Source organism: Diospyros lotus, chromosome 5 (genome assembly GCF_014633365.1).
Source record: "Diospyros lotus cultivar Yz01 chromosome 5, ASM1463336v1, whole genome shotgun sequence".
In the NCBI taxonomy this organism is placed as follows: domain Eukaryota; kingdom Viridiplantae; phylum Streptophyta; class Magnoliopsida; order Ericales; family Ebenaceae; genus Diospyros; species Diospyros lotus.
The window spans coordinates 37078809-37093702 of NC_068342.1; the positions used below are offsets into that span (position 1 = coordinate 37078809).

At 36.2% G+C, this 14894-nt stretch overlaps 1 protein-coding gene across 8 annotated transcripts in view; it reads left to right on the plus strand.

The window, feature by feature from the left end:
* Nucleotides 1-13874, plus strand: part of LOC127801033 (cleavage stimulation factor subunit 77) — a 76570-nt gene extending 62696 nt beyond the window's left edge. For 6 of the 8 annotated variants that reach the window (XM_052335822.1, XM_052335820.1, XM_052335823.1 and 3 more), the window contains 5 exons: nt 9497-9563; nt 9648-9749; nt 10230-10385; nt 12722-12937; nt 13508-13874. In XM_052335822.1, coding sequence (XP_052191782.1) covers nt 9497-9563; nt 9648-9749; nt 10230-10385; nt 12722-12937; nt 13508-13665 — 699 coding nt within the window. In that variant the 3' untranslated portion in view covers nt 13666-13874. Of the gene's footprint in view, nt 1-9496; nt 9564-9647; nt 9750-10229; nt 10386-11192; nt 12599-12721; nt 12938-13507 lie in introns of those variants that run through there. The other 2 variants (XR_008022927.1, XM_052335826.1) reach the window with 2 other exon arrangements.
* The last annotated feature ends 1020 nt before the right edge of the window (nt 13875-14894 follow it).

The following is a 14894-nucleotide window of genomic DNA, read 5'->3' on the forward strand; positions in this document are numbered from 1 at the left end:
CTTGATTTAACATTGATTGCATAAGTTCTAATGTCACATAGCATCTAACATTAATTGCATAAGTTCCAATTTACTTGATTTAAATTATAATTTTTACTTGATTTAACATTGATTACATAAGTAAATCAAGACAAACAAGTAATTAATTAATGGACCACCCAACTCCACATCGGGATATTACTTGATTTAATCAATGTTAAATCAAGAAAAAATTGCAATCTAAATCTAATGGAAGACGTTGGAAGCATCCTCTAAAGAATTTTAAGCTATATTTTACCTCTAAATTACCTATATTTTGCCTTTAAATTGCCTATACCAACCTGCTAGTTTTTGAGCTATATTTTGGAAATATCATCTTTTGAATTATAATAAGGAATAATTAGGTTATTAAATGATATTAATTCATTTTCTACAAAATTATGTTATTATAAACATATATTTACAAAAATTAAAGGGTATTTTTAATTATCTCTAAAATCTTACGATTTTACGATTCGATTTTACGATACGATTTTATGGACCCTTTGTCGATCCCACTTAAAATCCCGATTTTAACAACCTTGACTACGCCCCATATCAAACTTTCCTGCTATAGAGCCATTCACTAACACCGTTATCTGTTGTTTCAATACACTGTTTCTGATCCAACCAATCCATTTAGACCCAAACCCCATAGCTTCCATAACCCCCGTGAGGTACCCCCAATCCACACTGTCAAAAGCCTTACAAAAATCCAGTTTAAGAAAAGCTGCCTTTTCCTTAGCCTTCTTCGCCACTTCCACCACCTCTCTAGCAATAAGCACTCCATCTAGGATCTGTCGGCCCTTAATAAAGGCATTTTGGCAATCACCAATCAAGGAATGGATCACCAAACCTAGCCTGATAGCAAGCAGGTTGGATATAACCTTTTGAACGCAGCCCACCACACTAATTGGTCGAAAATCACCTAAGCTTTGAGGGGTATCAGACTTTGGGACTAACGTAAGCAATGAGCCTTAGGCCTTCCTTGGAATTAGGCCAAAGTCATAAAAGTACTAAACCAATCTCATAAAATCAAGAGCCAAAACTTGCCAAAATTTCTTGATAAAGTTAAAGTTGAATCCGTCAGACCCAGGCGCCTTACTCCCTTCACATTGCCATACCACCCTCTTAACTTCCTCAAATGAGAAAGGGGATTCTAACGATGAAGCCACCTCATCTGACAGCCTCCTAAAGCCGAAGCAAGAGACTCCTGGCCATTTTAAGCCCGAGTCCTTAAACTGACCTGCCAAGCCATCCACAATGTCCTCCTTAATCAACTTCGGGTCTAATACATAGCCCCCCTAATTCTGAGAGCCCCAATATAATTTCGCCTATGCCTTACTGAGGCCGACAAGTGAAAGAATTTAGTATTCTTATACCCTTCACGAAGCCAGGTGATCTTGGATTGCTGACGCCAATAAGACTCATTGAGCCTAGAGGACCTCCAAAGCTCTGCCTGCAAAAACAGTCTCCTACATTTCAGGCCTGCATTGGAAGGATCTGATTCCAGCTCCAAGTCAACCTTATCAATGTCAACCTCAATCGCTTCTATTTGCTTCGGAAGATTACACCCTGAGGACTTGTTCCATTGCTTTAACATACAACGCAGAGCCTCTAGCTTATCCGCAAAATAGCAAGAGCCCACAAACTTAGAAGCCCAGAAGGACCATGTCACGATCCTAGGATTTGCCTAGAGTCTAGGAAGGAATTTGGTAAGAATTAAAGGAAGATAGGGCAGAAAGGGAGGGAAAAGAACGGATAGAATTGAGGAGGAAGAGAGAGACAGGGGAGAGAACTAGGAGAATTGGGAGAGGGAAAATCAAAGCATTCAAATTATTCATTCAACTTCTTTCTCTAACTACTCAAGCCTATTTATAGGCTTACAATTGAAGGTATTAACAACAATAACCGAAAATACAGCTAATAGGAAAAACATATAACATGTATTACTATTATATCCTTGGGGTCATGACAATCTCCACCCCTTCAAACAATTCTTGTCCCCAAGAATTGACTGTTGTTGACCCTATTATTCAACTAATTCCAGCCTTAACAATCTGGTTTCTTCTTCACCTTTTCTTGTTCTTATCTCTTACTTTTCTTTTCTTTTGTCTTTCTGTGTTTTTTCCTCCAAAAACAGCAGTACCATGATTTGCTGTCACACCTGTTCCAGCCATCCACCCATTCCTTGTTGCTCTCAAAATTAATTCCAGTTGACCCATCACGCCTTCCACCCTAACCTCTCCAACCGTAGAAAGTAAGTCAAACTGCTTTGTAGGCCAAAACTTGATTCGATGCTACCGCTTTCCAATGGAAATAAGAACTATCAAAGCAGCAAAAGTCTCATTTCCTTCCACACAGAATTTCCCCACCATTTTCCCAACATCTTATTTCTCTTTAGCAGAGGTGTCCTCAATTGGGGTATCTTTAACTTCCCAATTGCTGGTGTACACTAAAAACCTACTTCCAGCAGATTTTTTTTGCCAGTGGAACCTTGATAGCTTCTTCAACAATTACCATCACTTCCTTGGTAGCCTGATCCAATTTAGGTTTTTCCTCATTCTTTGCAGCTATCGTCCTTATCCTTAGGTCTTTATCAACCTCATACTTTTCATCAGCTGTAAGGACGCTATCACCATCGCCATCCTTCACTTCCACCTCCAGCAGATATGAACAATGATCCCCACCGATAGCCTTGTCCAATCTCTCTTCCTTGTTGAATTCTTTAGTTATAATTGGCCGGTCCAACTCTAATTTTTCCTCCGATTCATGCTTGGCATGATTTGCAGCCTTAAAAGCTCCCTCAATCAGTTGGCTGCCCTTAATATAACTGTTAGGCTGCAGCTTTTGCTTCCTAAAAATGGCTTCCAAGGCGAGTTCCTGCAGCCTTGCTCTCTCGGTTGCCTTTTTCACAGTTGCCGGCATCATCATCTTGACCATTAACCTTAGTTTGTCCTTCAAACCACTAACAAATCTTGATACAAAATAGCGCTTTGTCAGGGCTGGCCGATCACTCCACACTAGGGACCTTAACTCCTCAAATCTATCCCAATAATCTGTGACCGATCCGTCCTGACTTAATTTGTTGAACTCCTCAGTCACCTTAATCATGTTCTTCTTCTCAAATTTGTCATGTAAATTCCCAACAAGATCAGTCCACCTAATCTCCCCTTTCCTAGACATTGGAGTATGAAGTGTGGGAAGATGAACATCTTACTTGAATTTTTGGTTTCAAGGCCGGTAGTTCCTCTGCCTCTTGCAAGCCATAGGTCATAGGAAGGGTGCCTTGGCTGGGCAGAATTGGATCAGCTACTGCCCGGGGAGAAAAATTCGGTGATAACCGGCATTGAGGTAGCGAAGACAGCATGTTGAACATGTTGATCTGCTGGACATGTTGCTCCATAATCTCCCTATGCCTTTCCAAGTCACTCTGCACTCTTTCTCGAGAGGCAGCTAGATCCTAACGCATGTTTGCTTTGTTGGCCGCAATATCCTCCCGGCTATGGGTCATCGCCTCCTGCGTTGCCTTAGATTCCTTAACTTCAGAATTCCGCCTCTTAAAATGATCAACTGCCTTAGAAAACCTATCTTCCACAGGGCGTTGTTCTGTGCAATCTTCCTTAATCTCTGATGCAGGAGCAACCTCCAAAGTTCAGCTGTTACTGAACAACCTCCAATAATCGCCTCATCTGAAATGCAACCGTGACAATCACTCAGCTCCCTGAGTCTTCTGCAAAATCAGATTGGAATTGCTATAGATCAGCAATCACCCGCCCCTGTAATAGCTTCCAAAGACCACAAGCTATTTCTGGAAAATATTGATTCCCTTCTTACCACTTCCGACCGCAGCTTCCTACTTGCCTTAACCTCAATTCAGCCAGGGTTGATCTCTTTCTGGATCCTACATTGCTTAGCCTTGTTGCCTTCTGATCACAAACAGTAACACATCATGCGTACTGGTCTGTTACTTAACCTGACAGAATCAAAATCACCTTTCGATTAAGTGAGCAACAGCCAAAAGTTGATCGCAACAGCCAATAATGACTTCCCCTCCAGCTGGAATCGGTGTCTGTCTCTCAATTTAGTTAATTCGACCGATCTTAGGCAATAAATTGGAGCAGCTCACTAAGCGATGACTCCAGACTTCAAAAACACGATCAAAATCCAAGCAATTTTCAGTTCATACCATCCGAGAATCTGAAGGAAACTTCTCGAAGCACATGAAATTAACGAACTGCAAATTCAAACCTGACAAGGAGGCTTTTACTTATATCATAGAGTTTTCGTTAGATCAATAAGAGGCTTCCGAATCGATTGCTAGCTTCCTTCGGTCAATCAGATTCAATAATCGCCCCAACCCATGCCCAATCACCGTCCAATTGGCTCCAGAATTTCCCAGAGTTTGCTGCTTCTTGAATCTCCTTCCGTAACTTGTTCAATTCCACACCTAATCACCGACCAGCTTCTCATTTTCGGGGCTACTTCCGCTGCGCCCTTTGATTCGCTTGAAAATTTAAATCAATGTCCGGTCGGAACTCTTTTAGCTTGCAACGCCTTCCTGATTTTGATTCCGTAGCTGAATATAGTCTTTCGATTATGAGCATCAACCTCCGTCAAACCTTGCTACGAATCCCCGATTCTGAAAGCTGCCTGATCAGATATGATTTTGCTTCGCCACACTTCGTCACTTCTTATGTGATTCAACACACCTCAATTCCAAGTCACTCGCCTGATCTCAACACCAATTCGAGCCGCCCTCCTCCGTTTAGCGATTCCGACGCAACCAATAACATTCGCCTTCTAGGATCAATCTGGATTCCGCTTCACCTCTCAGATCAAACAGATCCAAATCTCGATTCTAAACTCAATCGCATGCAAGTTCTCCGGACTCAATTATTGCTTGAACGTGCATGAATTATAGATTTCCAAAATCACCTCAGCCTCGTCTTCACTAAAGTTTGATTGAAATCACAGCCAAGGAAGGATTGGCTTTGATACCAATTGTCACGACCTTAGGATTTGCCTAGTCTCTAGGAAGGAATTTGGTAAGAATTAAAGGAAGATAGGGCAGAAAGGGAGGAAAAGAACAAAATGGACAGAATTGAGGAGGAAGAGAGAGATGAGAGAGAGAACTAGGAGAATTGGGAGAGGGAAAATCAGATCATTCAAATTATTTATTCAACTTCTTTCTCTAACTACTCAAGCCTATTTATAGGCTTACAATTGAAGGTATTAACAACAATAACAAAAAATACAGCTAATAGGAAAAACATATAACATGTATTACTGTTATATCCTTGGGGTCATGACAACCACCAGGCCTCCACCATCTTCCCAAACCCCGGGACGATGATTGTTACTAGTGTTGTTAGAGAAAACCATAATTGAACCAAATGCCAAATCTATTGCTAAGAGGCCTGACAATGCTTCTTTAAGATACTTGGAGCTTCCCATTGTGCAAGAAATCCAACAACTATATATTTGAAATTCAACTTGGCTCGGATTCGATCCTAATCCCTCATGGGTTTGCACTAATCGATGGGATAAGCATTTTTTGACCTCATATCTAGATTTTAGATGCCCAATCTATAATAATGTGGGCCCGCGCATGTATATTCATCATGAATGTTTTAAAATTCAAAGACTAATCTTTTGAACTTCTTAATTTATTAATTTCTGTCGGGATGCCTTCCTAATTTATAAATGTCTTTTGGAGTTCTTAGTTAATGCATGTCTTTTGGGTGGCCAAGCTTATTGGGTTCCCAACTCATTAATTTAAACTAGTGTGCTCAATTTAAATCATTTTTCAACAACTATACAATAGTGAAACTATTACTAAAGGGAAAATTTGACTCATAATAAATAGAGTAAATTACACTATTGGGTTTCCACGCTTGAGGTTTGGCATAAATACATGGACCTCACTTCTAGTTTGAGACCTCTTTTGTGGAAACAAAAAATGTAAAATGACTATTGTACCCCTATAGTTTTCGTTCCCCCCTCTTCTGTATCATTTTAGTAAAAGGAAAAAAAGAAAGAAAATACTATTGGTGGTTGGTGAGCCATTGATGATCATTGTGATGGTTCGTTCGCAAAACTCTAGCGAACTCTTGGGTTTGATGGCAACGTTCTAAAACACGGCCTAGGCAGCGGCCTAGGCGTTAGGCGGACCCTTGCCGCCACAAATACATACAAGTCGGCATCCTAGGTGACGTGCCCGATTAATCGGGTCTAGGTGGCCAAAGCACAATTGGCACCGTTTATATATATATATATATATATATATAAATTTCTCTATCAACCAATCCATCTGATTTGTTTATATATATATATATAAGTTTTATTTGTCTTTAACTTTGATTTATCTAAAAATAACATGAAACTACATCAAATTTCTTTTTTTTAAAAAAAAAAGATAATAGTTTACCTAGGCCTGCCTAAGCGTCCTAAACGCTAAGCCCCAGTCTGGCGCCCGACTAATGTCTAATGCGTTTTAGAACACTGTTTCATGGATTGAACCACAACATTTTCTGGGGTTCTGACAACGGGAGGGGTGGAGAGGAGGAGCTGAGTTCTTTGAATGGAAGAAAGAGGGGGGAGAGATGCTAGGTTCATCAAATGGAAGAAAGAGGAAAGGGGGGAGAGAACATGTTGCTGTTGCTGTTGCTGTTGCTGGAGAAGAGGGGAGAGAGATAGACAATGCAGAGAGAAGACGGAGAGAGATTGAAATAGGTCGTCATTTTTCGCACTTAATAGAATTTAACCGTCATGTTTTGATGGCGGATACAAGTTTTAAATGTTAGAGAGATTTCTGTAATTTTTCAAACTAGAGGGGGGGTTCCTTGTAATTATGCCAAACCTTAGGGCTGTTTAGTGTGTTTTACCTTAATAGATAATATACCAAGTATTAACAATTTTGGCATTATAAACAGTAAAAATTTAATAAATAATAAAGTTGACTAATTACTATAACAATATTAGTATTATTATATTATAATTTGTAGAAAAAAATTAAAAATTAAAGTTTATAATCAATAACATTAATAATTATAATTAATATTATCATATTAGCAATATTGTGAATGTTACATTTATAGTATTAATTTTATAAAAGAAGCAGTATGATTATTAGTTCTTTAATGTTATAGTAATATTATTAATCAATATGATAATACATTATATATCAATTGAATACATGTTTTGGATAGACATTTTGAAGACATTTTTCAGTTTCTAGGTAAAAATAATTTTTTATTCAACAATTGTATGAATCTCTCTCTCTCTCTGGAACACTTTGAATCTCTCTCTCTCTCTTGGGCCCTTAAACGTTCTCATTTAGGAGTTGGAACACTTTTTAGTGTGGTAGCATATGGAAGAAGGATAAAGTATATATCGATCTAGATTGCACTCTTGGATCCCAATAGTATTAAGAGGAGGTTTTTGTTTCTTAGTTGTTGATCTTTCATGTAAGAAACCATTGAGGTGGGTTATTTACTCCATTGTGAGGTGACAAGGAATTTTTCCTGTAAACTTTATTCTAATTTCAACGTGTTTATTCCTTGTGTAATGTGAATTTGTGAAGCATGTGAGATATGCTGCATGCTCTGAAATGGACATGATAGGGATATGCTCGTATGGCCTCCACTATGAAAAATTTTAGGTAGTTGAGCAATTTTATATAACAATTCTACATTCAACAAAAGAATGTAGAATCATGTATCTTTTCTTTGCCAAATTAATCAAGAGAAATTATATTTTCTACTAATGAAGTCTTTCTCCCAAGTGCTTGGGTCACTGATCCTTTTTCTTCATTCTGCTCTATAAAAAATGTGTTGTTTTTGTTAAACCGCAATACGTGGCAGTTTTTATTTTTTTTTTATCCCATTTCAATTCAACTTCAATTTCCAGATTCCCCAGTGCTATTGCCACTATGAATATTGTTGTCTCTTTTACCTAAAAGAAGGATTCATCAGTTTCTCCTGTTTTATTTTCAATGGATGGATGCTATCTCTAACATCTCACAGATTTGTGCATTTACAACCCAGTTCCTCCTATTTAGACACTTCCACTTTAGCATCTCAATTGTATTCATTTTGTTAACATTTTAGTTTTTAATTGACTAAAACTTGTGGCAGTGACGGGTGACTAGTCTTGGTCACTATCACCTGGTCTCCTAGAAACTTACTGGCTAAACAGAAATGTCATTTGGTCCTAGGATGCTCCTTCTGTATATTTTCTATATATCTTTTAATTCCTCATCTAACAGCGATACTAGTGAGTCATCGGCCATGATGTATTTAATATGACTAAAATCCCCTGTTTTTCTGTTCTGACCTTGGCTAACCTTGGCTACTTCATGTTTGTATTTTTTGTTTGTGAAGCAAAGGTCATTGATTACTATGAATTTAGTTTCTATCATCACTTTTCTTCCCCTATGCATTTATATTTTCTAAAAATTTCATTTTTTTGGTTTTCTTCTCCAAGTTTTATGATAAGTTTGTTTTTTGTTTTTGCAACATTTGGAGCATCTTCTATTCATCAAATATCCTTAAAAAGCGAGCCTTTCCTGTTTGGAGTGTATTTTATGTAAAACTTTCATTTCAAGAAGTATTATTGCTTTCCTTTGCTTTACTTGTCTGTACATTTTGACTTATCAAAAAAACATGGGTCCTCCTAGATTTTAGTTCATTGTATTCTAATGAAACTTTTAAGAAAATACATAGTAAAATAAGCTTGGGTTATCTTAGTAGCTACCTTCAAAATTGGAATGAAAAAGGTGCCATCTTTCTTTTATTGCTATGATATTGATGTCTTCTTGTAACACTAGTTATGCAGCATCAACAAGTGTAGCATTTGTGTGAGGATTGGTACAATTTTTTTTTTTTTTTTACTTGGAGAGGGTGAAGAATTAGGGTAGTTCCTATATGCATGATTTTTCATGGGCTTCAGAAGAAGAAGCTGGTACAGGATTAAGTATGTGAGAGATGGGCTTCATAGTTAATGGTTTCACACTTCTGTTATTCGACTCACACAGGTGAACTCAATTTTGTTGATGCTTTTTTCCTTTAGTTGTATGAGAATAGTGATTGGGCCCAGTTCTGCATCTTAAATGTTTTCCTTTTCATTTTTATTTTTGTTTAATTTAGCTTACTTTATCTTGATAAAAGTTTAATCAATGCTGTTTGCGATGGAGGGGTGTCTGAGCCAAAAATGTAAACCTCAGGGACATGCAGAGACATTTTTAACCACAGGGGTCTCTGTGCAAATGACTCAAACCACAGGGGAGCTGGGGCAATTTTCCCTTATTTATTTCTATGTGCTTGTCCTCTCCATAAATTTTATTTTTATATCTTGCTTGGTCTCTGGATGCTAAATTTAATATAAAGATCTATCCCGTACCATCTACTCTTTGGGAAAGTGTATATCTCATACTTCATATATTGCTCTTGATTCTAATAAAGGTACTAATTTTCAGTGGCTTTTGAAAAACATCAATAAGAAAGTTGAGAGATCTGCTCTTGCGAATGGAGCTGGTTTTATAGGTACTGGTACATGTTATCCAAAGCTCAATTTTGTCATAATTTTTCTTTCAATATCATTTGTAACTCCTGCTACTTTTGAGACAGATAAGGATTCTTCCGGACCAACAACCAACTCAAATCCCTCAGCCAAAGTTGTTTATCCGGATACTTCTAGGATGGTGATCTACGATCCCAGGCAAAAGTCTGGTATGCTATAACTTTTTTTCATTGTTTACTTATCTATAAGATCATCTTCATTAAATGGATTAAAATGTTAGGCAGTTAAGTATTGACACGTGGAAAATACGAGCATACCTATGATAAAGATGTTGATGGTGGATATGTGATTGTACATGAAAAAATGACACCTAATGAGAAGATAAGATGCACAAAACATGATTAAGATATTTTGGACATGTGAAAAGAAAACCAATAGATGCATCTGCAAGGTGAGTGAATGAAAGAAGAGTTTGTAGCAAAGAGAACTTGGTGGAAAGCCTTGAAACATGGCATGGGGTGTAATGGTGCTATAGAAGATTTATCCATGGATAAAGATGGATGTAAAGTCAGAATTCATGTAGCCAACTCCACTAGTGAGATTTAAGGCTTGGGATTGTTATTGTACTTAACAATTGTATCTGCTGAGCCCCTAGCATCTTTTGACTGGATTGGTTGGATATCTTTCAGGTCCATCTGGTACTGGGCTTCCAGCTATTCCAAGCGCTTTGACTTCTTCAGCCGTCACATTGACTGGTGGTGGAACACTCAGTGCACCAAATGAAATTTTTAAAGGAATGCCACCTGCCTTGCTAGCATTTATAGCAAATTTGCCTGCTGTAGATGGTAAGGTTTGGATTGCCCTTTCTGCTTACCACAAGAGAAAAAAGTCTGGATTCCCTTTCACTTCTGCACCTTTATGTGTGCCCTTGTCAATGCTTATGGAATTTAAACTTCAGCTCTTTGGTTTGAATTGAAAAAGAATTAAGTTCAGATTTTTTCATTTTATATTTCATGGAAATAAACTCAATCTCATTAGAAGAGGGGGGGAAATAAAACTAATGGTTTAATTAAAGATTATATTGCATTACCACATTTTTAGACTGTTAGCTGAAACCAAATTTTAAAGATGAAAATACAAGTGTAGAAAATTATTCTCCAGATAGAATAGAAGTTTGTATCTGGTCTTAACTTACATTAGCAATCTCAAGGTTCAATCTTGTTGAATAGCACATTCCACATTGATGAGGTACAATGGCTGAGAAGACACATTTTTTCCTTCTTTCTTTCTTTATTTCTTCTTCTTTTTTCCTTTTTTTCTTTTTTGATAATCTGGAGAGATTTGTAAATGTATTCTTTGTTACTGTAGTGAAATGTATGGCAAGAAATGATTCAATTTAAGATCTCATTTAATTCAAGATGAGCCAATGGATTATGATTATCTTGCTCCTTGATGGGGTTTGGATGTGGAGACGAGGTCTTCTATTAAAAGCAGCCTTATCAAATAATGAGAAACCTCCAGTGAAGAAGTCAATTGGGATGATGGAATAGGGGATCTTATGTCTGGGACTATGATTTAAACTAAGCTAATATAAACAAGGTGGAGTTGTTTCTTAGTCTTGATGGCAATTTGGAATGGATTTCCTATCATAGGTTTAGACACTCTAAAAGTGATGCTATGAGGGTATTCCTTATTCCACTGAGTTGGAATGCTACATCAAGCCTAGCAGGTGCATAAATCTCTTGAACTGGAATCCAACTCAACGCAGCTAAGCCTTTTCCTCTGAGATTTCCCTCAATATAGATGCTATTGTTATTGGCTTTTGTTAAACAGGTACACTTGTGTTTTCATTGTACAGGCTGATTTTCTGTGATTTCTACTGGTAATGTATTTTACATATCCCATTTCTGTAATTTCACCTTTGTACATATCTCAACTACAGGATTGTGATAATTGTTTCTTAATTGTCCAAACACTCTCCATAAGCATGCGTAGTTATCCAATAAAATTAACACTGTTGTCTTATATCTTTGGATCACTAAATACCTAGCACGTTATCCTACTTACATGATTCTTAATTATCTTGAGTCATAAATAACAATCTCTTGATCCTTATGTGGAACTGAGTTTACGTAAAATTTCTGAGTCTATACTTCTTCGTGTTCAACATTGTCCAAATTCACATTTTATTGTTAATAAAGCTAGACTCCATATGTTCTGTTTTTAGTGATTATCTTAAATCATCCTGATTCTAAATCTATTCTGCGAAGTCCTAACTTTGTATTTGCCTCTGTTTCATCCATTAAAACAGTATTGTTAATTACATGACATTCCTTTGAATTAAATTAAACACTCCTTGATTCAATTTGGGCAAGTTGAGTCCAATTGTTTGATTTAATCACACCCCTAGAGCTTTTTGACAAGCTGCCCATTGATTGCATCTGACATCTAATGCAATCTTACACACTATCTTACTTGTGAGAACTGTAATGATATCAAGCCTCATTCTGGTTATCTACCTTGGCATTTAAGCCTAAACCTTGACTTTTAGTTACTGCAGAAATCCATGGATTTACTTCGATTTTGTTTTTTGGCCCAAAGTGGCTTTAACCCCAACTACCTTAACTCTTCATCCACAAAATTCTAGTCCTGTCTTCTTGTACCCTGATTCCTTGCGACTTCGATACTGCTATTACGTGGAAAGGTATTAATATTACAAACTGCCTCAATTAGAAAATGTTTGAAGATAAAAAAATAATAATAATAATGAGTAAATACAAGACAACCATTTTGTTTCATCTGAACATTGCAAGTGATGAAAGAAACTTGTGGCCTGTTAGCACTTCCTAGATTTCTGAATCTTATTTGGCAGTGTTTCACTTCAAGAATCCTTAAAAAATTCCAGTTATTACTAATTTTTTGAGAGAGACCAAGGATTTGAATTATGCTTGGAAACAATCAGGAGATTTTCAATTATTTTATCAAAATATTGAAGTATGCGGTCACCTTGCGCCTTGCGTGCATGCATATTTATGGGCCATTGCTCCAACTTAAATGCTCTATACTTGGTTCTTTGGCCTTCCCAGATTTGTCCTGTTCAGCTCAACTGTATTAAGATATGTGACATATTTACATGTTGAATTTACTGTTTCTAATGATGGTTCGTTGACAAAATTACTAGGTCCATCGCCAGATATTGATTTTGTCTTGTCAGTCTGTCTGCAAAGCAACATACAAAGAGCACAAAGTGGGAAATCAGTGGCAGCATCAAAACTGCAGGGACCGGCCCCTAGTACAAGTAACCTTTCTGGATCAAGCAAACCTCATCCTGTTCGAAGTGGTTCATCTTTCAAAACAACAGGAGATCGACAATCTGGGAAAAGGAGAGACCTAGACAGTATGTCAAACCCTTCCTCTCTTTTTGACGTGTTACATTACTTCTAATCATCCTATTTTAAGGATGTGCACTTGCATTGTTAGAAGCATTTGTTAATTGTAGACTTTGTTTCAAGTCAATTACGTGGCAAAAACATAATAATTAAAATGACTAATACTTTGTAAAATGAGTGTTTTTAGTAACCTAACGCTGCTACCCACCACAGCCATGTCGAGAGCACCATGTGGGTGGATCGACATCCATGACTTAGCCCATTTGCTTGTCGCCAACACATGAAAAATCATATCCACATTCGATGTCAATATTCTCTATGCCTCACGCAACTTCTATTTCAAGTATGAACACTTTCGTTCGCAAGGACATAGAGGGAATGCTTGAGATATTATTCAAGTACAACAAAAACATTAACATGTCAATGGGTTACATGAATTTTAGCTCACAACTCATCAGACAAATTTTATATTGGCTGTCTGTCGGCTGTTGTCTGTCTAAAGCAACCCTTTTTATTGGAGCTTGGGACAGGTTATAACTAGGAATCCACAAGGTGTTAAAACTTTTTTTCACTTGCAGGGCAAGACGACGACACCGTAACTATCCAAAGCCAACCGCTCCCGAGAGACGCTTTCAGGATACGCCAGTTACAGAAAGCTCGGAGCGCTGCTTCACAAACAGGGTCAACTTCCTATGGAAGTGCATTTTCTGGAGAGATCTCTGGTAGCACCACCTAAGCTAATGTACCTTCCATTCCTATATCCGTTTGGTCTTCCTGTAAATCAGCCTCTCTGTTCGGTTCGTTTGCTGCAAAATTTTTACATTATAACATAATATGAAGTTTATTAGTAGAAATATTACTTACTTTATTTAATCTGTTAAAGGCTTAAAGCCACAGACGCCAATTTATTTAAGTTCTCTCTATTTTTGTACTTCTTTTAATCGATTATAAAATGTATACGGTCAGTCTTGATGGCAAGAATATGGGAGGTATCTATGTTGTATGTAAATACTTCATAGGTGTCGTTTCTTCGTTTTTGAAACATTTCTTATATCTGTTTTGAATCTTATTTATGTCTATTTTTTAAAAAAATATTCGTTTTCACATTTTCTATTTTTTCTGTTTTCGTGTAACATAGTCTATGATGTACAAAAATAGTTCGCGAGTGTTGTTTCAGTGTTTTTAGAACATTTCTTATATCAAAATATTGAGAAACATTAAAAAAAAACGTTTCTGGGCTGTTTCTATAATTTTAGAAACATTTGAATATCTTTTGTAATAATAAAAAACTATTAAAAGCTCTTCTCCAGGTTAAGATAAAAGGTATTTTGTCTTTAAATTAAGGTTTTTAAATCTAAATTGAATTTTTTCTTCCTTTTTTATTTTACAAAAATTTAATACTTTTTGATGAAAATATCAATGCAACTATAGATAAAAAGAATAATAAAATAGACTAATTTTTACAAATTATATTATGTTTGGTTATTTTATATTTTATATTTATTATTTATTTTTAATTAATAAGTTATAATTCAGGACATAATAATTTATGTTTATATTTATTTCAATATATTATGTATTTTATATTTAATTTTATATTAAATAATTATTTTTTAAATTTTGTTATATTAAAATTTATATTTACAAAAGATCTCTTTATTTTTTTTTATTTACGTATTTTTTTGCATTTCCTTTTTTTAAAAAAAATGTTATTTTTTTATTTTATATTGTATCATGTTTTTGTTTTCTTTTTATTTCGTAAAATCTAGATGAGTACTTTCTTTTAAAATTTAATTTTGTTTTTGTTATTTTTTTTCCCTCCACTCCATTAATAACTCATCACTTGTTTCACGTTTTTGTTTATTTAATTGAAATAATAAAATTTAAAAACAAACACAATCAATTAAAATCAAAATTTGGAATTGCTCTGTTACAGTCCTTAGTTTGTTATTTAGCTCTACAAAT